The sequence below is a fragment of the Panthera tigris genome, chromosome D3, assembly GCF_018350195.1.
Source record: "Panthera tigris isolate Pti1 chromosome D3, P.tigris_Pti1_mat1.1, whole genome shotgun sequence".
NCBI classification, from domain to species: Eukaryota; Metazoa; Chordata; class Mammalia; order Carnivora; family Felidae; genus Panthera; species Panthera tigris.
In genome coordinates, this window is record NC_056671.1 from 11,127,790 (window position 1) to 11,154,131 (window position 26,342).

Genomic DNA, 26,342 nt, shown 5'->3' on the forward strand with positions numbered 1-26,342 from the left:
GCTGGTAGCAGGTAAGGACCTGGAGCTGTTGGCTTTGTCTTTAGATTCTTTCTTCTTCTTATAAGACGATGATCCTGAGGTATCGGTGTCCTCACTGGCTTCCTTCTTGATGGTGGACGGTAACACGTGTAGCATCCTGCCCTGTGGGGGGCGGGGGTGAGAAGGGGGTAGAGAGAGGAAGGGAAAGGGTACGTCCACATCCTGCCTCAGGACACCAGTCCCTCCACCGGCAGCTGGAAAGGCTGGACAGAGTCTCAGGAAGAACCATGTGGCCACCCACGCACAATGTGGGGCCTGGCCATGGGACTCAGGGACGGGACACTGGTGGGGATCTTTTGACACAGCCTCACAAGGGAAACTGAGTTTATAAAATGCCTGCAGGGATGCCTGGGTGGCTCAGTCGGTTAAGCGTCCGACTTCGGCTCAGGTCATGATCTCACGGCTCGTGAGTTCGAGCCCTGCATCGGGCTCTGTGCTGACAGCTCAGAGCCTGGAGCCTGCTTCGGGTTCTGTCTCCCTCTTTCTCTGGCCCTCTCCCTTTCGAGCTCTGTCTCTCTCTCCCTCTCAAAAATAAACATTAAAATAAAAGAAAAAATAAATAAAAAAATAAAAACAAAATGCCTGTAGCAGCCCCCCTCCTGTCCTCTCGCACGGAGGTGGGGGCACCACATGGGCAGGAGCCAGGTCTAGCTGGAGAGATCAATAAATCATGAATGAACGAATGACTGGGGCAAAAAGGAGAAAGGGAGCTCGAGGTGGCCTGGGCTTGAACAGGCCTGCTAAGCACACTACATGGTAACACTGGAAAAAAGGAAGAGTTTCTTACACCCTATTGTGACCATTTAATATGACCAGGTCCAAACTCTCTTTCCTTATTTCTCTTCCCAGCAGTATTTCTGGGGACGGACAGCATATTGGTTCCTGTGACAAACAGTTGGGAGTGTGTACTGTGTGCCGGGCGCTGTCCTAGGTGCTGAAGGGCCCTGCCCTCATGGAGCCACCTTCCACTGGCTCCGGTAAAAAGGAGTGGCTTCGCACACCATCACGCGTGTTTTCTTGTAAACGTGGGTGCCTGTGCACGTGGGCACACGTACCCCTTCTCGACCTCCTGGGCCCAGCCGCCACCCGCCAGCCTCGAGCAGTCACCTGGAACACCTGCCCATCCACTTCTGCGTAGGCCTTCACGGCGTGCTCGGGGAACATGAAGGTGACGAAGGCAAAGCCCTTGGGTTTCTTGGTCAGGCTGTCAATGGGGTAATGAAGCTCAGACAGGGGACCTGTGGACAGGAGAGGCGTCAGCATCTCGGGGGCCGGGGCTGGGCCCAACACGCAGATGGGTTTTAACACATAACAGCTGCTGTTCTGGGTTGGTCACGGCCACTTGGCCCAAGGAACAATGTGGCAAGTGGTTGGCACCAGACCACCTCAAGGGTCAAGAGTGTCCTTGATTCACAGTCCTTTATGCGGCTACCCTCAAAGTACAGGTGCCTGGGCTGGATCCTGCCTCCACACGGATGTGTGTGGCCTTGGGCAAACCCCAAGCCTCCACATGCCTCAGTCTCTCGTCTATAACACGGCACCCCAAGAGCACCGAGCTCACAGGACAGCGGTCAGTACATCCACAAAGGCGTCAATGTGTGCAGTGTGCTGAACGGCACTGCTCCAGAGTTAGTGCCCCAGAGGCTTCTGCTGTGACGTGATCATTACGCTCTAAATAAAGCCTGTCTGAACCGGCTTCCACCCTAAACATCAGGCTGCCCTCTCTGTCTTCATCTTCCTGAACGGACACCTGCCCGTCCCCTCGCCCGTGCGGCCCAGCCCTGCTGTGCAAACCAGGGCAGTGGCCATGGGCTGGGAGGTTATACCAACGTGCCTGCTCGCAGAGTCCTGCCCGGGGCCGCCCTACCCCCACAACAGGCACTCAGCTGAGCTCAGGTCCTCACGGCCGTCCTCCAAACGGAAGTGAGGGATCCCAAAGCTTCCAGGCCTCACCTTCCACCTCAAACCCTCACTTCCTTCCCTCCAACGGCCTTACAGACACACACAGCCCTGCGTGCCAAGCGGAATCCCAGGCCTTCCAATTCTCTCCTGAGAGAGAACAGCAGCAGCGACCGTGACGGCGGACATGACCCTTGCCGTCAAATGCACTTGGGACGCTCGGTCTGGAGAGCGAGGCCTCAGACGGTGGAGCTCAGACCGAAGAGCACGGTCACATCCACACCACCAGTGACCGGACTTCAACCACTGAGCAGCGAGGCAGTCCGGACGGCATGGGCAAGCTCCGCAAAACGTTTCCGAATCTCGTCTGTCCTGGGGTCAGACGGTGAGGGCAGGAGAGGGCAGGTTCCGACAGCACGCGAGGCCTGTGATGCCACCTTTCACTGGGGGCCCTGCTAACCCCCGGTGTAGGTGACATGTCGACGCTCACCCCAGCTCAGGGATCATTAGCCCCATCTATGGATGAGCAGATGGAGACTAGAGGGGTGACACCCTTTGCCTGTGGTCAGGAGCCCCCCGGGAGGCGGACTGGACCGGAACTCAGGCCGTGTGCTTGCACTACGTGCCGTGGGCGTGCGCGGTGAGCAGGAGACGGGGCCCCTACCGAATCTGGAGAAGAGCTGTCCCAGGTCTTCCTCGGTGCTGCTGTAGGGCAGGTTCCGTACGAAGAGCCTCCCAGAGTCGGCCAGGTCCTCCTCCTCTTCGTTCTCCCCGAGGGTCCGGCCTGGCCAGGGTTTGGCGCTGTTCTTCAAGGGCCCCTTGGCCGTGGGGGCGTTCTTTTCCCTGAACACCTCGATGTAGCGCCCGCCTGCAGGAGGAGGGAGTCAGGGCTCCGGAGCAGGCCCGGAACCTGCCGGGACCGCTGGGTCGCGATCCACACTCCCTTGCCGCCTTCCAGGTGTCACGGCCAAGCCGACAGCGCGGGCTCTGGCTCTACTGCTGGGTGGCAGTCTGGGCCGGTGACGGGCCTGAACCCGGAGGGCCCCCGCCCCGAATCTCACCCATCTGACTTCAACCCTGGGGGAGCCTGCCCTGCCACCCCGGGCCCCTGTGCCACATCCCCTCTGGGGGCAGGCCCCCCCGCAGGGCTCATAGCTCTGCCCGGGCAAGGGTGTCACGTGACAGCCAACGCTGGAGAACTGTCTCTGTGCAGCACCCTGTGCGCCTGATTAGACCCTGATCATCCCCTCCACGTGCAGGTAGTAGGTGCTCGATGAAAACCGACCGCCTGACTTACTAACAAGACTCCTCGGGCTTCCCACCTTTCCTAACAGCACTCGTGTCCTCACTGGGGGGTCACTGGCTGGCCCTGAATCACCTGTCTGCACTGGGATGCGTCACAGACTGCATCTGTGGACATTGTTCGGGTGACCCCCCCCCACCCCGCCCAACGGTGGGAACATGTGCTTGCTGCCCCCTCCACCGAACGGCCTGCCCGCGAAGCCAGAGCCGGCTCCCCTACTCCTCCGGGCTTTGCTCCAATGTCACCTGGGTGAGGCCCAAGTGGATGAAGTCCTGTTTCAAAACGCGGCTCCTCCAATCCCAGCCTATCTGACGGCTGCCTGTCTCTGCCCGCCGCGTGTCAGCTTTCTCTTAACCTCCAGGAGGGCAGAGACAGGTCCGTTCTGCTCACTGCTGTATCCCCCATGTCGGGAGCAGTGTCTGGCCCCCAGCAGGCCCTCCACAAAACTTCACGGGGCAAATGAAGGAGCCAAGGAAGCCCTGCGAGCAGGGAGGGGCGGGCTTCCTTACCCATGTACTCCCTGTTGCATTTGAGAGCTTGTTTCACTTCCTCCTCGCTGCTGAAATCCACAAAGATGTACCCTGAGGGACGATGACAAAGACAGAATCTGTAGACACGGGTGGGAGTCACCCAGGAGTGCCCGTGCTGTGCTAGGTGTCCGGGGGGAGCCCGAGCAGAAGGGGGGGGGGGGGAATCTCCCATTTCTGCCAAGTCTCCAAAACACAAGCCGACTCTCCTGCCCCCTCCCCCTCCCCGCCCCAGGCCAAACTTCTCTTTGCAGGGAGCCAGCGGGGAGACACCGTGGCCCGGCTGTACATGTGGAGGGCCTACAGGAGTCACGAACACGGGAGGCCCTCACCTCCCTTCCAGCCTCACCCCACCCGAACCAGGGCCTGCCCCATGGCCTTCCCTGGAGACGTGCCCGAAGCTGCCGTGTTACGACCAGCTTGGCGCCTGTACGGCCTTCTCCCCATCTGTGAGCGCCTGAGGCCCCAACGTGCATACAAAGGAGGACCCAGGAGTCCTTCCTGGAGCCCGGACGGACTGAGGCCTCACACCTCCACCTCACACAAGGCCTCAGTGCTGTCAGGAAGCAGAGCGTCAGGGCGAACAGATGGCAGGGCTGTGACCTCGTCCAAAGCCCACGGTCCGAGGCCTCTATCACAAGGCTGTTTATTCCCTCCTAAGATTCTCCTTCCTGTCTATTCCCAAAGGCAGGCTCCTCATCTGTCCCCATAAACATCCTCCCCCCCTTCCCTCTCCCTCTGCCACACCCCAGCCCAGCCTACCGCTCTGATCCTTCCCAGGAGGGCTGCAAAGCCCCACCCGGCCCACGGCCCCAGGACCCTCCTGTCACCAGCCAGGGGTCCGTTCTATATCCAACCGTGGCCTCCCTATGCTTTAAGCCACTGGCAGGGTCCTGCGCCCAGGCTGAAGTCCACGGTCATTAGCAAGCCCCAGGCCTGGGGGCCAGGTCCTGGGTCCTCACCGGCTATTCTAAGGGGACATTCTGCCCCTCCTCAAAAGCGTCATGGTCACATGCCTGCTCCCTCCAGTTCCCAGGCCTCCAATAGGGTTTAATAGCAGCTCTTGGGGAGTGTGCATAGGCGTTCAACCCTGTTTAGATGCTGTGTGTGTACTAACTCACTAAAGGACTTAATACAATTTAATGAGGCAGGACGCCCTACTACACAGTTGAGCAAACTGAGACAAAGTCCCTCATCCCTGGGCACAGGGCTCGCGAGCGGCCGAGCTGGGATCTGAGCCCAGGCAGGCGCTCGTCACCCCGTCCTCCACCGCGCTCGGAGAGCTGGGCAAGGAGGGAGGGCTGGCAGGTGGAGTGGACCCGCCTGGGAGGCAAGGTTGCGTGCTCAGAGACCGGGGAGGAAAGATGACAAGAGCCCCCCAAAGTAGGAGCCTTTGCGTCCCTAGACATCAGCCACAGTTCCTGAACCCTCCGCCCATGCCAGGGTCTTCTCACCCAGGATGCCCTGCATACCCAGTGCCGGCCTCCCCATGGCCGGAGGCCCTCAGTGCATTCCTCCGTATCCTGCAGCCTCCCGGCCTGGCCAACGGGTAGGCTCTCCAAGCTCAGGCCCTTCTTTCCAGCATGCTCCCCACCTCTCCGAAGCCTAGAGAGGGGGCCGGCCACCAGGAGTGGGAAGGGGCGCAGAAGAGGGCAGCACAGGGGCAATACCACACATTCTCAGCAACTCAACAGTGCTGCCCGTGGACCTGGCCCAGAAAACCCCAGGACCAAGGACATCTGCTTTTTTTTTTTTTTTTTTTTTTAATGTCTACTTATTTTTTTTTTCAAAGAGAGAGAAACAGAGTGCAAGCAGGGGAGGGGCAGAGACAGAGGGAGACACAGAACCCAAAGCAGGCTCCAGGCTCTGAGCTGTCAGCACAGAGCCCGACGCAGGGCTCAAACCCACGAACCGTGAGATCATGACCTGAGCCGAAGTCGGACGCTTAACCACCCAAGCGCCCAGGGGTATCTGTCTAAACAGAACAGGTGAGCCGACGAGCGCAAGTGTGGGCTGAGGTGGGGAGGGGAGAGAAGAGGAACAGGTTAAGATGACCCGCCAGGCCGCCAGGGAGGCTGGCCCTGGTCCTGAGCGCTTCAGCCCGTCCACTGAACGGGGCCCCGCAAACCGCAAACCCAGCAGCTGCCCCGAGCCTCCATCGATACCGCCTGCCTCCCCCTCAAGCTGGCACCGGCCTTACCTGTCTTGTTCCCGTGAGCATTTCTCACTATTCGAATGGCCACTGGTCTCAGCGGGGCCAGGAATTCCATGACATTCTTCTACAAGAAGAAAAGGTTTTCCTCCTTTATCGACCCAGTAACAGACGTGCAACCCCATCAAGAAACGGGGGCCAAATTTCTGAATTCAGAGAGGTCCCCACAGTGGCTTACCCTTCAGCATCTCTCGCACCTCTGAACAATACGTATCTTTTCCCCTTCGTAAAACTACCTTAGAAAAGGTTTGTAAAAAAAAAAAAATTGGGAGTGAAAAGTATAAATATATCTGTAGAGTAGTAACGTCCCAATCAGCATTTTCAGGCGTGGTTTCCGATCTTTTTTCTTTTTACATATTTGGGATTAACTCTTTTGTCACTTCTCATTAATGCAAGAATATCTGTCCATGTTACTTCTTCAAGGTGACACATAGAAACTTAAAGGGCTGTTGTAGACAGTCCCCGATTTTCTGAACTCTTTCTGTTTTGGACTAAAGGTGATTTAAACACACTTTCTTTTTTCTCTTTTTTCTTTTTTTTAATGTTTTATTTATCTTTGAGAGAGAGAGAGAGAGAGAGAACGAGAGAGAGGGTGACAGAGAATCCAGAAGAAGCTCCCGGCTCCAAGCTGTCAGCACAGAACCTGATGTGGGGTTCGAACTCATGAACCACAAGATCATGACCTGAGTCGAAATCGGACACTTAACCAGCTGAGCCACCCAGGCACCCCAAACACATTTTCTTAAGATGCCCACAAATGTACACAATATTAGCAAATGCCGAAAAGTACAAAACAAGAAGTCAAAAATGGCCCCGGTTTCCAATGCCCAGCTCACTTTTGTTGGCTTTTTATTAAAAATGAAAGTAGGGGAACCATTCTCATTTGTGTACTGGCTTTTAAGCCTGTTAGAGAAGCTTCAAAGGTGCAAGCCACCATAAAAATCAAGGCACAGAAGACGAATGGAAGAAGTCCAATAAAGTTGGGAATGTTTGCTGTTACTGCCCCCATTTTTAAAAATGTCAAATTACCAAATTCTCCCCCCCAAAAAACCTTTCTCCTCATTTTCATGTGCCTACTGAGAAATCTAGAAGGTGTGTCTTCTTTATGGGGCACCGGGGCGGCTCAGTCGGTTAAGCGTCGGACTCTTTTGACTTCAGCTCAGCTCCCGATCTCACAGTTCCAGAGACTTGAGCCCTGCACTGGGCTCTGTGCTGACAGTGCACAGCCTGCTTGGGATTCTCTCTCTCTGCCTCTCCCGGGCTTGCACTCTCCCTCCCACAAAATAAACATTTAAAATTAAAAAAAAAAAAAGGTGTTATCTCTTGGAAAAAAAAAAAAATTCATCAATCTACACTCTTCTGTGTGTTGCATGTTTTACTTGATGGTACATCCTGGGGACCTTCCATACCAGGACATTCTTTTAAGTGACATATCATATCCTACTGTTTCAATGTGCCCCACCTTAGTTAACTCCAGCTAACTAAACTCCAGTTCGCGCGAGTCAACGAGACCTTGTGTTTTTCAGTACGGGCACTACGGAAATTTGGGGCCTGGTGATCTGTCCTGTGCACTACAGGATGCCTGGCAGCATCTCTGCCCTCTGCCCCCAGATGCTCCCTCCTCGGCTGCAACAATTGAAGCCATCTCCAGATATTGTCAAGTGACCCCTAGAGGGGGCACACCATCCCCAGCTGAGACCCCCTAACTTAGCCACTTCTTTTATTTATTTTTTAATGTTTATTTTTGAGAGAGAGAGAGCAAGCAGGAGAGGGAGACACAGAATCCGAAGCAGGCTCCGGGCTCTGACCTGTCTGCACAGAGCCTGACATGGGGCTCGAACCCACGAACCGTGAGATCATGACCTGAGCTGAAGTCGGACTGAGCCACCCAGGCACCCCTAACTTAACCACTTCTTTAAGGACAAAGTGTAAAGGTTGTTTACTGGTTTTTGTTTTTGGGTGGTTTTTTTTTTTTGCGTTTCTAAATAACACAACATAAATTGATGCATTAAGTTACCAATTAAATAGTAACACGAAAAGGCTGCAGTGAACATTCTTGCACTGAAATCTTGGTGTATGTGAGCCGTTCGCCTACAGCAAACTCCTAGCATTAAAATTGCTGGGCCAATGGACTTCAAGCTGTATTACAAGCTGTAATCATCAACACACTATGGTACTGGCACAAAAACAGACACTCAGATCAATGGAACAGAATAGAGAACCCAGAAATGGACCCATAAACGTATGGCCAACTAATCTTTGACAAAGCAGGAAAGAATATCCAATGGAATAAAGACAGTCTCTTCAGCAAGTGGTGCTGGGAAAACTGGACAGCAACATGCAGAAAAATGAACCTGGACAGCTTTCTTACACCATACACAAAAATAAACTCAAAATGGATGAAAGACCTCAAAGACAGGAAGCCATCAAAATCCTCAAGGAGAAAGCAGGCAAAAATCTCTTTAACCTCAACTGCAGCAACTTCTTACTCAACACGTCTCCAGAGGCAAGGGAAACAAAAGCAAAAATGAACTATAGGGACCTCATCAAAATAAAAAGCTTCTGCACAGCGAAGGAAACAATCAGCAAAACTAAAAGGCAACTGACAGATTGGGAGAAGATATTTGCAAATGACCTATCAGATAAAGGGTTAGTATCCAAAATCTATAAAGAACTTATCAAACTCAACACCCAAAAAACAAATCATCCAGTGAAGAAATGGGCAAAAGACATGAATAGACACTTCTCCAAAGACATCCAGATGGCCAACCGACACATGAAAAAATGCTCAACATCACTCATCATCAGGGAAATACAAATCAAAACCACAATGAGATACCACCTCACACCTGTCAGAATGGCTAACATTAACGACTCAGGCAACAACAGATGTTGGCAAGGATGCGGAGAGGATCTCTTCTGCGTTGTTGGTGGCAATGCAAGCTGGTGCAGCCACTCTGGAAAACAGTATGGAGGTTCCTCAAAAAACTAAAAGTAGAACTACCCTACGACCCAGCAAGTGCACTACTAGGCATTTATACAAGGGATACAGGTGTGCTGTTTCGAAGGGACACGTGCACCCCCATGTTTATAGCAGCACTATCGACAATAGCCAAAGGATGGAAAGAGCCGAAATGTCCATCGATGGATGAATGGATAAAGATGTGGTATATAAACACAATGGAGTATTACTCAGCAATCAAAAAGAATGAAATCTTGCCATTGGCAACTACGTGGATGGAACTGGAGGGTATTATGCTAAGTGAAATTAGTCAGTCAGAGAAAGACAAAAATCCTAGGACTTCGCTCATATGAGGACTTAAAGAGACAAAACAGATGAACACAAGGGAAGGGAAGCAACAATAACATAAAACCAGGGAGGGGGTACAAAACAGAAGAGCCTCTTAAATACAGAGAACGACAGAGGGTTCCTGGAGGGGCTGTGGGAGGGGGGATGGGCTCAATGGGGGAGGGGCACGAAGGAACCTACTCCTGAAATCACTGTTGCACTGTATACTAACGTGGACGTAAATTTAAGAAAAAAAAAAAAAAATGCTGGGCCAAATGTATGTGGCTTCTTAATTTTGACGGACGCTTCCAAACTGCCCTCCAAAAGGCTGCATTGCACACTTCTACCGACAGCCTGCCAAAGTATTATCGAACTTTTAAAATGTTTGCAAAACGTAATCTTCCAGATTGGACCTGTAGTTCTTCAACTCTGAGTGAACTCAAGTATCTTTACTGGCTCATATGAGTTCTTTTCCTTAAAAGACCTCCTAACCTTTTGTCCATTTTCCTTTCAGGTCACAGGTCCCAATACCAACCTATTTATTTGTAAGTTAAAGAGACCTGCCTGTTCTTTGGTGATGAATGTCTGTCATCTCTTGACTTTATGACATCTGTCGTCCTACAGAAGGTTTTAACTGCTGTGTAGTCAATTAATCCATGTTCTTCCTTACGGCCACCAAGTTCTGCAACAGCTTGGAGGGCAGTGTTTCATACTAATATGATAAGTAAATTCACCCCATGCTTCCTCCTGTAACTTTCATAGTCTTGTTTTTTAAAGCTTTCGGTACATCTGAAATTTATCTTGCTGTAAGGAGTAAGGCAGGAATCCATCTTTCATTCTGCAGAAAAGCTCACCGATTGTCCCATTATTATATATAGAAAAATCTCTCTTCTCATTGATGTGGACCACCCCCATGACACTAAAGTAAATGCCGATATAATTTTGAGTTTATTTCTGGATTCTATCGTATTCCATCAATCTGTCCACAACTTTGCTTGAACCAAAATGTTTTAAATGCTATAGCTTCAATCAGGTTTCAGTATCTTGTAGACAGAGGTCTGTTCTTGCAGGATATTCCCTATTGTTACACCATCCCCTCTCGTGATGAACTTATTCTTCTGTAAGAATTGGTATCTTTACTTTCCAAAAATATACGGCTTTCCATTTATGTTAAGTATTCTTTTAAGAATCCCTCACTGGAATTTAACATTTCCTTTATACAGAACCTATAAAACTTTCATTAGAGTATCTATAAAGCCTCCCTTCACACACACACACACACACACACACACACACACACACACACACACATAATGTTCATCAGAATATCTAGAGGCAGGTTTTCTTTCTGGCTTAAGCACAAATCTTTTCTTCCACTGTATTTTGTTTTTGTTCATAGAGAGGGAAAAAGTGACTATTTTTTATGGCATTAGTTTTGCAAAAAGACATCTAACGTTTACTTATTTACGGTTTTTAATTTTTTTAGGTTTACTTATTTTTTGAGAGAAAGAGAGAAAGAGCAAGCCGGGGAGGGGCAGAGAGAAGGAGAGAGAGAATCCCAAGTGTAGGCTCTGCACTGTCAGCACAGAGCCCAACCTCACGAACTGTGAGATCACGACCGGAGCCGAAATTGAGAGTCGGATTCTTAACCGACGGAGCCACCCAGGTGCCCCATCACGTTTACTTATTAAGTAAAGCATGATTCTCTGCATGTTTGATATTGAAAGGATTCTGACTCTAAATTACCCGATAATTCAGAGAGTCTAGTGCGACCCAAATACTGACTGCAGAGATGAACTTGGATGAGCTTAATTTTTAAGAATCGGTAAATACAGGGGTGCCTGGGTGGCGCAGTCGGTTAAGCGTCCGACTTCGGCCAGGTCACGATCTCGCGGTCCGTGGGTTTGAGCCCCGCGTCAGGCTCTGGGCTGATGGCTCGGAGCCTGGAGCCTGTTTCCGATTCTGTGTCTCCCTCTCTCTCTGCCCCTCCCCCATTCATGCTCTGTCTCTCTCTGTCCCAAAAATAAATAAAAAACGTTGAAAAAAAAAATTAAAAAAAAGAATCGGTAAATACAGACTATCAAAACAGAGGAACCCTTCGAGAGAAAAAAAAAGGGCAAAGATATATATGGTTGGGCACTTTGTAAAAGAAGATGAATTACAAATGTGATTGGCCCCACCAATGATTTAAAATATAAATTAGGATGAGGTGCCATTTTCTCCTGTCACGTTGACACAGGTGAACACCCGGGGTTCACAGAAGCGGGCATTTCCATACGTTGCTGAAGACAGTGTAAACCAGCAATATGCTTCCGAGGGCAACTGACATTCCGTATCAAAGCCTTGAAAGTGCCCGTGCGTGCGCCTGCGTGATATCTGTCTGAAGCAAGGGTTGGCAAACTGTGGCCCGCAGGCCAAATATTGCCCATGGCCTGCTTTTGCGTGACCTGAAAGCTAAGAGTGGTTTTCCATTTCTGAAGGGTCATTTAAAATAAAGAAATGTGGTCCAGATACCATAGGGCCCCCAAAGCCTAAACTCTGTGACCTCTATGGAAAAAAATCAGACCTCTGGTCTCAAGGAATGCTGACCGCATTATTATTAACGGCGAAGTCTGGAAACAACTCCCAGGTCCCACCTTTGGGGATTGGGGGAGCACATATCACAGTGCGTCCAGAGTAAGTCACGTGCAACGTGAACGACGACGCTGGTGGTGTAGGATGCAGAATATTCTACACCACGCCCCCTCCCGATGAACTTACTCTTTTACAAGAATTAGTATCTTTACTTTCTAAAAACGTGTGGCTTTCCATTTATGTAAGTGTTCTTTTCAATCCCTCCCTGGCTTGCTCTCTCTTTCTCTCAAAAAGTAAATAAACATAAAAGAAATTGAAAATAGTAATTAAGTAAACATTAGATGCCTCTTTGCAAATCTAGTGACATAAAAAACAGTCACTTTTTGTCCTCTCTAGGACCAAAAACAAAACGCTGCAGGATATTCAGCATTCAAAAATATTGTTGATATATTGTGAAGTTTGAAAATAGTTTCTACTGTAGGAATGCTTTTTAAGCTAGAAGACGGCGATCATTGTTTATATGCTAAGAAAAAACTGTCTAAGATCAACTCAGAATTTATTAGTGGTTCTCACTGAGATACAGGGATATGTGGGGGGGGGGGGGCATGTGGGTGTGTAGGAAGTTGTCCTGCTTTGCCTGGGACAGTCAGTAATTACACCCGCAGGAAGTACCCCTGCGTCCTGGCTCCCTATCTGGTGAACATTCCTCTCACCCTCAACTTGATTAAAGAACATTTTATTTACCTTTTTTTTTTTTAATGTTTATTTTTGCGAGAGAGAGACAGAGACACAGCATAAGCAGGGGAGGGGCAGAGAAAGAGGGAGACACAGAATCCGAAGCAGGCTCCAGGCTCCAAGCTGTCAGCCTAGAGCCCGACGCGGGGCTCGAACTCACAAACCACAAGATTATGACCTGAGCTGAAGTCAGATGCTTAACCGACTGAGCCACCCAGGCGCCCCTTGAACTTTTTTAATGTTTATTTTGTTTCTGAGAGAGAGACAGAGAGACAGAGCATGAACGGGGGAGGGGCAGAGAGAGAGGGAGACACAGAATCGGAAGCAGGCTCCAGGCTCTGAGCCGTCAGCCCAGAGGCTGACGCGGGGCTCGAACTCACGGACCGCAAGATCGTGACCTGGGCCGAAGTCGGACGCCCAACCGATGGAGCCACCCAGGCGCCCCAAAAGAACGTTTTATAGGTTCATCCTAGTTCTAAGTAATTTTACCTTATTTAGCTACTTAAAAAAAGTCTTCTACTGTAAACTTTTGTGACTTCCATAAAGGAGGGAATCTGAAGAGTTCTCTGCTGTGTAAACCCAGAATCTAACACTACGGCCTGCAGGCCAAAAGCGGCTGGCAGCCCGTTTTTGTCAGTCAAGTTTTTCTGGCGCACAGCCATGCCTATTTGCGTACCTATCGTCGAGGGCGGTCTCTGTGTTGCCACAGCGGGTTGGGCAGTCATAACAGGGACCGTATGGATCACAAAGCCCTGAGTGTTTACCAGCTCATCCTTTTCAGACGTTTTCACCAGAGAATGTCTCCACGTAACCAGGGGATGAAACTGGTCTTTCTCGGTCTCTGTTTCCTGACCCTGTCAACGCCCGAGATCGGAAGCTCCCAATTTGACCCCAATGCCTTCCAGTTCAAGTCCTCAACTGGTCCTGAAGTCCCCATGCAGCACAGCGTCCTGGAATCCTCACCCCCGTCCCCTGCTCTCCCAGGGGCTCCTTCCCCTCGTCACGTTGTCGGCACCTACCTCCGTGACATTGAACGGGGCTCCTCGCAGCCTCACGGTGTGGGGGGTGGTGGGTTCCTTCTGGGTTGCTGGTTTGTCTGCCTGAACGACAGCAAGAACAGAAAGGGCCACAGTGAGTTTCTTGCCACAGCTGCAGGAGGTGGCCCTTCCAGACGCCTCGGCAAGGACTCAGAGGCACGTGCTGCCAGGGCGAGCCGAGGGACGCTGACAAGCATCACGCCGGCCGTGGAGGTGCCGTGTGGCTGGCGTGGAGGTGAGGGCGTGCTAACAGGGGCTCCAGGCCACAAGGAGGGGCAGAGGGCCCGGGATGGAGCCTTGAGGTACCGCGACAGTCGCTACCATTGACTGAGGGCTTGCTCTGTGCCCGACACTGTCCGAGGCACTTTGCAAACGCGGCTGGCCTGCTGAATCTTCAAAACAACCTTAGACGATTATGGGTTCGGGATCTTCTTTATAATGCCGGAACCCAAACCGCCAGGAAAAAAGGTAGGTTTTCTATAATCTCTTTGGCAACAAAACTTGCCCTGACTTGAAGTCACCTGCCAGGACAACCTGCCCTCAGCTGATGCGAGGCAACCTACAGGCGACCCTTACCCTGAGGGCAGGAGTGGTCCTTTGTGGTTTCACTGCAGAAACAGAAGTATGCGATGACAGACCGGACCCCACTGCGGGTGCCACACCGCCAGGGGGATCTTCCTGATCTCTGAAACTTCCAGGGCCAGCAGGTGCACCGGCACAGAGGTTTGGGAAACTGGACACAGAGGCCACTGCTATGCTGAGTGTCATTTCAGACGAGGAGAAGCACCCTCACCCCGGGTCCCACGGCTACTCTGTGTCGGGGCTGAGATCTGAACCCACAGCTCTAGGAACTCGACATTAGTCCCGAATATACATTTTTAGGAGAAAAGGACGGAGCGTGCAATCGGAAGGGGGCGAAAATGAAGGACGGAGAAGGATGAAGAAAGAAAAAGAGAGAGGACATGTGGCACCTTGAAGGGAGCTGGCTGGGGTATAGGGAGGTGAGGGCATGGAGCCCAAACACGACCCACCGGGTCCCTAAGCAGAGAGAACGCCCTGGTGGGGGACAAGGCGGCCGTCCCTGAAGGTCGCACCCACGTTTATAACATAGACTTCAGAGCCCAGCAGTCATGACCCCATGACTTCCCAGCCATGACCTTGGCCAAGTCGCTTCCCTCCTCTGGGCCTCGGTTTCCTCACCTACAAAATGGGACAGGAATCCCTGCACGCCCCCGCTCCCCAGAAGGCTGTCCTAAGAGTCCACGATGAACGACAAAGCGCGCGTTGTACCCAGCATGTAGTAAGCACTCAATTAATCCCATCGGTATTGCCGACCGTGGGCTCACACCCGCCTATCCTGCTACGAAACATAAAGCATCACCTGCTCCTACCTCTCAACCGGCTCATTAACACCCCTCGGCTCCGGAAGGCAGGTGGCCTCTCCACGTTGCCACGGAAAATAAACTCGGAGGGGAGAAGTGCTTGCTCTAGGTCCCACGGTGAGCAAGTGGCAGGGCTGAGCCGCAGAGCGGTCTTTCCTTTATGATACCCGCTGCCAGCCAAGGGGCCGCAGCGAGCATGGGCGAGGACGAGGGCACACGTCCCCTCCCCGTCCTCCCTCTGTCTCCCGAGCGCCCGCGCACGTCCTCACGCACACACCTCAGCGCCGGCCGCCCCCGGCCTCTTGTCCCTGGACGGCGCGTCCTGCTCCGGGCCAGCCACGCGCCCCGCTCCGTCTTGCCGGACGGCCTCGCTCCCGTCCGCACAGCTGACAGCTTCGTCTTCGCTCCCCTCCTCCTCCGAGGATGACAGCGACTCGGACGTGACCATCTTGGATTTCAGGTAGTCCATGTCGGACAGTTCCTGCTGCACGGCCGCCCTGGGTTCGCGGCCACCCTCCTCTGCGAAAAGCAGGGGGGGCGGTGAGCGGAGCAGGGGCGGGGGCGGCAGAGGGCCACCGGGGGCAGCCCCGGCGGGTCCTCTGACACGTGACGTTAACCGGGGCGAACTGCGGGGGGTTCCGGTATCTCACGGGCCACGGCTGGTCGAGAGCCACGCGACTCCCCGGGCCGGCCCTGCCCTCGTCAGCCTGCTCTTTCGACTACGGACTGCGGGACTCTTCTGAGAGCACGGACAGGACCGTCACTCCCGGAGTGGCCTCCAGATGCTCCCGGGACACCCACCCTCTTCCTCGGGCCCACGTGAGCTGCCCGGCTTCTCCCCGGCAGCCACCCCAAACCACGCGGGGTCCCCTCGAGCTCCTGCACTTCCCTCTGCCCTGTGCCCTGGCCACCCTCTGCCAGCGACCTGCTTCCCGCGCCTCCCCTGCTGTATCCCACCAGCTCCCAGCGAGTTGTCTGGACTCCAGTGTTGCCAGAAGCTTTACCAGGCCTGAGATTCACATGGAAGTCATTCTCCCGCCTCAAAGCAAAATCGACGCCCGACCCACACGACCACAGCAACTGCCACTCGGGATGGCGACTGCTCCCGCTCGCATTCCCCCCCCCCCCCCGCCCCCGGCCCCGCGACGTGGCCGTGGGCCCCTGCTGAGGGCAGAGGTGCCCTCCCTCACCACCTTCAGGCCTCCGCTCTACGGTCCCCTCCTCAAGAGGCCTTCCCCGGGAGCTCTCCTCCCCCCTTTCCTGCTTTCTCTCTGTGGCGCCCGTCTTCAGGCACGTCGTCAACACTGAACTTCGTCTCCTGTGGTTTCTCTCCCCACCACTGGAATGGAGGCTCCATGCGAGCAGGACTCTTCTGTCTTTTGCTCACTGCTGTGTCCCGAATGCCCGGCATTCAGCGGGTGCCCCATAAATATTTGACTGACTGTGACCAGGCCCGGTCAGGGCATCTTGGGTGGGATAACCACCCCCACTTGAGGACAGCGTCTCTCACAGTCGTCTCCTGTGTCTGGCACTGAGGGGCCCAAGGTCACACCCCTGCTGGTCTGGACACACGCAGGGGCACGCGCTCCGGCAGGGAGGGTGCACACGGATGCCCTTACCTTCCGGGTCCTCCCCAGCCCCCTCCTCGTCAGTCTCCTGCCCCGAGTCGGAGTCGAAATTCAGGTAGTCACTGGCAGGCCTGCCCTTCCCTTTCGAGGGCTCGGCGTCCAGGGCATCATTTGCCCAAGTGGCTGTCTGCGTCCGCTTCTGATGAACCGACAGGAACTCCCGGAACTCGGCGTCTTTCTTCAGCTGGTGGCACCGGGGCCGGGGACAAAGGGGGACAGGCAGAGAAGGCTCAGCTAGGGTGCACCCGCCTGCCTCCCCGGAGGATGAGGGCATCCGCCGAGCTCACGTCCCTGGCCTCCTGAGGACCCTGGGGGCAGTTGGTGGTACCCTTTACCAGACTAGAGGACTACAGAGCCACAGACACATGGCAAGGAAGACGAGGCCCACCTCTGCCTGCCAGGCTGCCTCACCCCCTCTGAGCCTGCCACAGCCCTGCCAGCACCACCCAGGGCACCCACGCTCTCGGCCAACGGGACACACTCACCTTCTCCAGCTCACTCGCTACCTTTTTCGTCTTGTCATCCTGCAAACAGAAGTCGCAGACGGTGAGGGTCACAGATGAGGGGGAAGGGGGGACAGAACGCATTGCCCGGGGAGCACCCGCCTTCAGGAACCACCCGAGGGGGGTGTCTGGCCATTCCCGCTCGCACCGCCCAGCCCATGCAGGGGCCACCACCTTGCTGACATCGGGGATGCGGGTGGGAGTGACCTTCTACGCACTTTCTTAGGTTCCCTCGAGACGGAGTCTTGGCCTTTTGAGGGAGTCTTAGACTGGCTTGTTTTCTGGGCATGCTTGCTCCAGGCCCGGGGCTTTGTCGGGTCCCCAAACGACTTGCAGAACTCCACCTGCGTGGGAGACAGAGGGTGATGGGGACACTGCCACCCACCCAGCACGGGCGCTCCCCTTCGGCACCTGGGAGCCGGGCCTTTTCACAAAGGTGGCTGTCACTTGCTGGCTGAGTCGGCTGAAGCAAATCACAACCGATCCTTGAACCACAACCCCCGAGTTCCTGTCTCCACTCTTGTCCCGATCACCCAGGTCGAAGGTCGCAGCCACTTAACCTTTCCAATGTTCAAAGTGGGGAGGGTGGGGGTCGCTCCCACCTGCAGAGGGCTCAGACTGCCTGGCGCGTGGAACTTGTGGGTGAGTGCAACGATTCTGATGACTTTAGCGAGGACGGGCAAAGGCCGGCAGGGACTACAGATGCCCCTGGGACAATACGAGTTGGAACCGTGCGGGTCCGCTTGTATGCAGATTTTTTTTTTTTTTTTTTGCTATATACAGTACAGCATCGTGAATGTCTTTTCTCTCATGATTTCCTTAATGTGTTTGGGGTTTTTTTTAGCTTATTTTATCGTAAGATTACAGCACAGAACACATATAACATGCAAAATACACGTTGACTGTTATCAGTAGGGCTCCTGGTCAACAGTAGGCTATTAGTAGTTAGATTTGGGGGGAGTTGAAAGTTCTGCACGGATTTTTAATTGCGCAGGGGGTCGGCTCTGGAGCCCGAGTTCTTAGCCATCCAGCCCCCAGGGGGGCTGACGCAGGGGGTCGAGGCTAAGCTAGCGGCCTCCCGGATCACTGTAATGACCGTGGGGCAAGCTCAGCTGGCCCCAGAGGACAGCTCTGGGGTGACGAGACAGGGGGGCGACCGCTCGGAAGCCCGGAAGTGCTTGGTGTCCAGCCTGAGCCGAGAGCCACGCTTTCTGCCACACTCAGGAGTGCCGGGCGGCCACCTCTGCCCCCTGGGGACAGACTACCATCCTGACACACCCCTTTGTAGGGATTTTCAAAATAGTTCTGTTTCTGTAGCAGTGACATGTGTTCAGCGTATGAAACTTAAATCAACAGAGGAAAGTACAAGTGGAAAAAAAAAAAGAACCAAACAAACAAAAACCCGTTTTTACCCTGACCCTTATGACCCGGAGGGAGAAATTAACGTTTTGGTAAAAATCCTTCCACGTGGCTCTCTTCACATCACACACTTGTAGACTGAAAAATACGAATTGTCTGAATGGGATCGCACAATACACACTTGTCCAACATCCGGTTTTCTCTTCTCACCAGAGCGTTAAGGGTGTTTTACCAACTCATTAGATGTACGTGAGTGACATGGGCAGGACCTCCTCCTCCAGGAAGCTCTCCTGACCCCTTCCCAGGCCAGGACCCGGGCCCCCTGGCGCTTCCCCGTCACAGCGCTGACAACACGGACTGAAAGCGGCCTATTCACCCATGAGGACGGGGCCAGGGGCACGATGTTTCTCTAAACCCCCAGCATCGGGTGGGCGCTCCCCGCCCCCACGCTGAGTCGGAAACCGCGGAGAAAGCTCTCCAGGGGATTCGTACGCAGGAAGTTTGAGCACCGGTGAGGTGGACCGGGGCAGCATGGTCTGGGAGCAGCCAGGCTCCGGACAGGAGCGGAGAGGGGAAGGTCAAGGGGGGTCAGGTTCGACGGGCAGGCGGAAGTGGACTCACCACGATCCGGGACGTGTCGATAAAACTCCTGTTGAAATGGTTCAGTGCCGATCGGGCCTCTTCCTCCGACTTGAAGCCGATGAAGCCAAACTTACGGAACTTGCCGTCTTTGGTGAACTTCAGGCTGCAGTCGGTCAGGGCGCCAAAGGAGGCAAACAGCTGCCTGAAACGCTCCTCCTTCATCTGGGATGGAAGGGGCACAGTGAGGGAGGAGCAGGGGAGTGTTCAGAGCCAAGGGGGCAAAACCGGGCTGGAAACCCCGAGGCCCTGGGATTCCCTGTTAGGATAAGGAGAGCGAACACATCGGGAGGTCAGCCCTGTGGCCACTCCACAGCCAACACCTGATAAAGACCTGTCAGGATAAATGCATGAACAAATGAACATGGTATAGGTTACATGTGTTTGCTCATTGTGGTGGAGGGTCGATGTCCACATCCTAATCCCTGGGCCCCGTGAGTATATGACTGCTGATGGCAAAGGCATTTCACAGATGTGATTACATTAAGGATCCTGAGACGGGGAAGTTCTCCTGGATTATCCGGGTGGATCTGAGGTCCATGTTCCACTATACGAGAGAGACAGGAGGGTCAGGGCCGGAAAAGGTGATGGGATGTTGGAGACAGAAAGAGACTGCACGATGCCATGCTGTTGGCTTTGACCATTCAGGAGGTGGCCAGAAGCCCAGGAGAGCAGGCAGCCTGGAGAAGCTTAAAAAAGGCAAGGAAACAGATTCTCCCCGGGAGTCTCCAAAAGGAACGCGGCCCTACCAACACCTTGATTTTAGGATTTCAGCACCGGGGTGGCTCAGCCGGTTAGGTGTCCGACTTTGGCTCAGGCCATGATCTCACGGTTCACGGGTTCGAGCCTCACGACAGGCTCTGCACTGGTGTTGTGGAGCCTGCTTGGGATTCTCTCCCTCTCTCTTCCTCTTTCTCTGCCTCTCCCCCACATGCACCCACTCTCTCAAAACTAACTAATAATAAGATTTAAAAGAAACAACAAGGTGCTCTGCCCTCCAAAACTGTAAGATTACCAATGTGTGTTGTCTAAGCCACTTCGTTTGTGGCAATTTCTTGTAATAGCAATAGAAAACTAATTCATTAATGTTCTTAGGATTTGGTCACGGGGCCCACACTATGGAAACTGGCTCCTGGCCCCCATCCTCACTCCAGCCAGGCTACCCATCCAATTCAGTGAGTTTTTTTATTTTATTTATTTATTTATTTATTTATTTATTTATTTATTAAATGTTTATTTATTTTTGACAGAGAGAGAGACAACGCATGAGCAGGGAAGGGGCAGAGAGAGAGGGAGGCAGAATCTGAAGCAGGCTCCAGGCTCCGAGCTGTCAGCACAGAGCCCGACGCGGGGCTCGAACCCACAGACTGAGAGATCATGACCTGAGCTGAAGTCGGACGCTTAACCGACTGAGCCACCCAGGTGCCCCGCAGTGTGTTTTTTAAGCAGTGACTGGGAGAACTGTGTGTATGCAGTACTGGGGACACCAAAAACCCCCTAAATAGCCAATACAAGGTCTAAAATTAAAAAGACTGGAGACCTTGGCAGCCCAGTACGAAGGAAAAACACATTTTCTGAGGCAGGTTCTTAACAACTCTGTAATCATTAAAATCTCGTATCACCCTATGAGTTAGGGATTATTATCCACGTTTTTAGAGAGGAGAAAATGAAGCTCGTGGAGGACCAACGGTCTACCCAAGGTCTACAGGATCGAGGTCTGTGACTCAGCTCAGATACATAAAAGGCAGTGAAATTCATCACCCCCACTACCTGGGAAGAGCCACGCCCAAGTCTGACCCCACCATTCCTCTGTCCAAAACCTCTTGGCGACTTTCGGGCGCCAAAGGCTCATGGAGAAGCCGCTAAGGTAAAACACGCGATTCTCCACGACCCGGCCTGACCCACCCCTGCAGTACCACCTCTTGCCAAACTTCTCGAAGCCCTCCCCGACTCCCACCTCTGAGGTTTTACTGGTCGTCTCCTGTGGGTGCAATCTTCCCAAAAGGCCCCGGCTAACCCCTCATTCTCAATTCAGTCATCTCCCCCAGGAGGCCTCTCCCGGACTCCTCAGGTGGGTCAGGTAACCAAGCCGCCTGTGCTCACACAGCACGGGGTCCTACTTCGATCCCTGACCTTATGTCACAGTGATCTGGCTCCTGATCTCCTCTGCTAGACTGCTCGTGCTCTAAGGGAGGGGAGGAGGGGGGGCTGAATTTTATCTCCCACTATCTACAATGTCAGCAACATAACAAGTACTCACTACTAAATACGTGTTGGGAAAGAGTTAAGAAAAGTGTATGCTATCCTGCAAAGAGAGGCAGTACGGTGAAGGGGTCAGGAATGCACATTTCTAGAAGCAGACTGCTCAATTCAATCCCTGCTCTTTGAATTACCAGCTGTGTGCGACCTCAGGGAAATCCCTCTCCTCTGCTGTAGTTCGGTTGCTTCACCTTTAAAATGGGCGTAATAACGGAAGCTACCTTGTAGGGCTCTGCTGAGGAATAAATGAGTTACTTTACCGAAAGCTGCCTGGGACGCAGCGAGCTCTCCAAATGTCACCTACTGCTACCATTGGTTTTCGCGAATTCTTTCATTCATCAGACAAGACAAGCAAGGGTAAGAGAGTCAGTCCAACGAGAGAAGAAGCCCAATGAGACGGAAGTTGGGAGGGTAGCTATGCTAAAGTCCTCATCCATCACCGTGAGGCACCAAGAGACACTGCCTAAAGCAGCTGGATGCATCAATGTGTATTCTGAAGGTTTACTCCTTAGGGTAAACAATGGAAGAATTAAAAATAATATAACAGACAGTTAGGGAAAAACAGATGATCAAAATTCCTCATCTTGCTTAGGGGAGGGTCAGCAGACAGTCACTGAGGTAAACAGACCACGAAATGGAGGAGAGAGCACGCTATTTAGACATGAAGAAACACCAATGAGGAGTCCCAAAAGCAAACCACTGAAGATGATTCCTCCTGGACAGAAAGACGGAGGCAGGATGGAGCAAAAGATTTTGCTTCTCATTTCATACACCATTGCGCTGTTTGAATTTTTTTTTTTTTGTAGTGTTTGAATTCTTAAAATCCTGTCATAGGTCCCCCACAACCGCTGGGGGGGGGAGGAGTTACACACACACACACACACACACACACACACACACACACAATAAAGCCGAAATGGCTTTGTGTTGTCACTCCTAAGGAGAGAACCTCCTGAGGAATTAGAGTTAAGAGTCCAGAAGACGTCTCATCCCATCCAAAGGGCACATTTTGTATCTTGGGAACGAGCTTACTAGCCACACCAGTGGTGTGGGGGCTCTTCATCCCCACAAAAGTTATAGCAAAATAGGTAAGGATGAACCCCTGGGGCACGCTGCCTCCAGGCATCTGACACCACCTACTTCCCGGCTATTTCTTCACTCATTCGTTCCACATGTTTTTACACGTGCCAGGTTCTGTGCTGGGCTCTTGAAACAGTGACAAGTGTGACTGGCTCACCCCTCTCTACTTATTGGATAAACGGTTTAAAGCCCTTCACACGCACTCAGTCTCCTTCAATGATGCCCACTGGCCCTAAAGTTGGGAGTCAGGATTGTAACGCAGGTCCTCAACCTAATACTCCCCATATGCCTCTCCAACAGTTTCCCGAGTGGGAGATGAATACAAGTGCAGGGTCCGACCCAGTCACAAGTCAACAAAAAAACGTGATCGGACCAGAGGGGTTGTGGAAGAGAGTATTCAGCCCACGTGGGGTGTTGGCATCTCCCCCGGAAAAGTTGTCGGGATGGAAGTCAGGTACCCTCGGACCGGCTGTGGAACCTTGAGCGCTCGCTGTCCCCCTCTCCCAACTGTCAAATGGGGGATTTGCCACCGATCCTGCCCTTTTGGGTTTCGAATACGTCCTGAGTCCTGCCCCAGGGCCGAAGCCCCTCAATTCTCCCCAGCCACCTCCTTCCTAGCCCCCAACTGGCTGCTCCCAATTTCAGATTCTCAAGTCCAGGCCCCGCACTCACCCCATTCGGGAGGTTCTTCACGATCAGTCGCGACATGGCGCACGATCCCCACTGGGTTGCGATGCCAGCGCAGGTGGACAGCGTCTTTCACCAACAACTTTCACGCTCCCGCTCTGGGGCCGCCATCTTTGGCGAGCCGGAACAAGATCACGTGTTTCAGACGTAAGCCCGCCCTCTCCGGAAGCAGGCGAGGCCGAACCGGAGCGACCCAAGGAAGTCACACCCCGACCCAAGGGGCGGGCCTGAGCGCTTGCATTCTGCGCATGCGCAGGCTGTTTTCGCCTGTAGAAACCCGCGGCCCCGCAGGCGCCCGGGGGCGCTGGTTGGCTGGGGTCTGCGTGTGGCGGGTTGGGCGCTTGAGTGCTGGGGAACACTCGGAAGTCGTTTTAGCCCCCTTCTGTATTTTCTTTTATTATTGAATCCTAAAACAGCCCGAAGAAGGAGGGGGGGGCGGTAAGGATTAGGGATGCTTGCCTCCCATTCAGAGATAAGGAAACTGAGGTTCAGAAAGGCTGCCAGACACCATGAATCTATGAGAGCGTCACTTGTAAGTATTAGAACGTGTCCATTGGAAATAAACATCTCTGTTTTGCGGGCGAGTCCGCTGGGAACCAGATTAAGGCAGCTTGCTCAAAGTCACAGAGCTGTGACATATTAAGTAGTATTAAGTAGTCTTAAGAGCTAGGATTTTGAGGTTCGTTGGTTTCCTACAGGTGCTGTAACATTACCAGAAACGTGGTGAATTAACAGAAATGTATCCCTTCACAGTTCTGGAGGCAGGAGACCCCAAATCAAGGTGTGGGCAGGGCTGCACCCTCCTGGTAGTCTCTAGGGGAATATCCTTCCTTGCCTGGTCCAGCTCCCGGTGGCCCCAGGTGGCCCGTGACTTGTGATGGCATCCCTCCAGTCTCTGCCTCCTGTTGACAATGCCTTCTCCCCTGTGCATCTGTGTCAAATCCACTCCCCTCTCCTTTCTCTTACTGGGCTTAGAGCCCGTCTCAAATCCAGGATGATCTCACGTCAAGATCCTTAACTTTCTATCTGCAAGGACCCTTTTCCAACTAAGGTCACATTGGTAGGTTCCAGAGTGTAGGGCATGGGAGTGTATCTCTTTGGGGGACACTATTCAACCCCCTTCATGAGGCTTTATTTGCTTTGTGTAGAGGGTTACTTGGAAGGTCGAATTTCGCCCTCTCCGCCTCTTGTAGTCCCTTCCGAGGAAAGCACACATACACATGTAAAAATGTACCCTCACATGCCTAGAGTGGATGATTTAAGGGGTCACTTTATTCAGCAGATATTTATTGATATTCGTGAAAATGCTCTTTAATTAAATGACAATTAGGGGGTTGTTTTCTGCACACAGAGACCCTGGTCAGGAGGGGCTGAAGCAGGCTTTATAAGGCAGCTCCAGGATATTAGCCTTTTATGAGAGGGCAAGTGTGGGTTGCCCCACCAAGTCCTGGCTTCATGTACTTTTATTTTATTATTTTCATGAACTGCCTTTATTAAAATGTGCAACTAAACGTAGCCTTCCCTAAAGAAATTCACAAATCAGAAGGTCTTTCAAAGGTATTAAAAGAAATGGAATGCTCTTTGCCAATCTGTGTGTCCCAATGCTGGGCCAGGAAAATATGGTCGCCACATGTCCGGGTCGGAGGGACTGCTCCTGGGTTGTATTGCATATCCCCGTGCATTTAATAAACAGCCACGTTGTAACGTTATTATTAATCTTTCTGTTCTCCTTCCTTGCCAGGTTGTCTCTTGCCTCCTTTTCTCTCCCAGCAAATATAATCTGGGGGCACCTGGGCCCCACCAGACCGGCCTCTCTGATCACACTCAAGAATTAACAATCAGGTAGGTCTAAGCCGGCTCTACCGGAAGCTGCCATCATGAGTGCGCTGGGGACTGTGGGAAGTTGTGTCTGGATCGTGAGGGAGTTACCTTCCCAGGGGGAAAAGGCTGCGAGAAGGACTTGGAAGGGTTTGGTAGAGGCAGGATAGAGAGAGGACAGGAGATTGGAGTCTTGATTTCCTCCACATGAAGAGTCTAATTATGAGAAGACATCAGATAAACCCCAAGTGGGGGACATCCAAAAACAAAATCCCTGATCAGGACTCCTCAAAATTGTCAAGAAGCCTGAGAAAAGAGAAAGGCTGAGGACATCCAAACAAAGCATGCCCTTTAGCTAATAATATTGTATCGATTTTGGTTCCATTGTGACAAATGGACCATCGGGATGCTAACCCGCAGGGGAACCTGGGTGCAGGGTGTGTAGGAACTCTAATAGTCTCACAACTTTTCTGTAAATCTAAAATGATTCTAAAAGAGTTTATTAAATCTTTTTTAAGGATATTTTGAAAATTAAAGGGATTTGAGAGGTCGGTATTTATAGATGTGGAATAATCGCTAAGGTGTGTTAGAAAGGGCAAAAAGCAAGGTGCAGAAGAGAGAAGTCTCTCTGCGCCTGCTTGCCTGATACTAACCTGCCCCACCATGAGAAGACCGACCTTTGGAAAGGGCTTCTATACAGTAAAATAACAACAGATGCCTCAAATGCCTTCAGGCATGATCCTTTCTACTTAAGATGTCTCAACCCCCTTCCCAGGGGCCCTGCGAAACCCACCTTCCTTCTCAAAATGTCTTTTGGTAAATGACTTAGATTTTTAAGGATAGATCCAGCAACCATCACTCCTGTTTCCCCATCCAATCTGTTCTCCTTCCTACAGGAAACCACCGTCCAAAGTTCTCATCCATCTGTCTCTCCAGGGACAGCCAAGCTTGTGGTTGTCGCAACGGGAAAGGAGCCACATCAGTGGATGTGTGTGTGGCTCTGTTCCAATAAAACTTTATTGATGGACGCTGCCATTTGAATTTCCTATCGGTTTCATGGGTCCCCAAATAGTACTCGTCTTTTGATTTTTTTTTCATTTTTTGATTTTTTGATTTTTTTTTCAACCACTTAAAAGTGGGAAAACCATTCTTGGCTGTGAGGTCATAGAGAAATGGGTGGCTGACCCAATTTGGCCCGGAACATAGTTTGCTGACCTGTATGTAGAGGCAACACGGGTAGAGAGCCTCTTCCTTTGAGCACCTTGCTTTTAGCCCTTTCTAATACACCTTAGCGATTATTCCACATCTATAAATACCGACCTCTCAAATCCTTTTAATTTTCAAAATATCCTTAAAAAAAATTTAGTAAACT

At 52.2% G+C, this 26,342-nt stretch overlaps 1 protein-coding gene and 1 long non-coding RNA gene across 2 annotated transcripts in view; one reads left to right on the top strand and one right to left on the bottom strand.

The window, feature by feature from the left end:
• The window catches only part of RBM19 (RNA binding motif protein 19), a 128,319-nt gene extending 105,030 nt beyond the window's left edge, over positions 1 to 23,289 (bottom strand). Inside the window, 12 exon segments of the mRNA XM_042961769.1 lie at positions 20 to 141; positions 1,147 to 1,277; positions 2,603 to 2,806; positions 3,751 to 3,822; positions 5,969 to 6,047; positions 13,598 to 13,678; positions 15,275 to 15,516; positions 16,617 to 16,809; positions 17,111 to 17,149; positions 17,347 to 17,472; positions 19,109 to 19,291; positions 23,138 to 23,289. Coding sequence (XP_042817703.1) covers positions 20 to 141; positions 1,147 to 1,277; positions 2,603 to 2,806; positions 3,751 to 3,822; positions 5,969 to 6,047; positions 13,598 to 13,678; positions 15,275 to 15,516; positions 16,617 to 16,809; positions 17,111 to 17,149; positions 17,347 to 17,472; positions 19,109 to 19,291; positions 23,138 to 23,173 — 1,508 coding nt within the window. The 5' untranslated portion in view covers positions 23,174 to 23,289.
• A 128-nt stretch (positions 23,290 to 23,417) lies between these two features.
• On the top strand, positions 23,418 to 26,005 carry LOC102960513. The gene is made up of 3 exons (XR_001510018.2): positions 23,418 to 23,684; positions 24,894 to 24,994; positions 25,867 to 26,005. It is a non-coding gene; the product is annotated as an uncharacterized LOC102960513 (long non-coding RNA).
• The last annotated feature ends 337 nt before the right edge of the window (positions 26,006 to 26,342 follow it).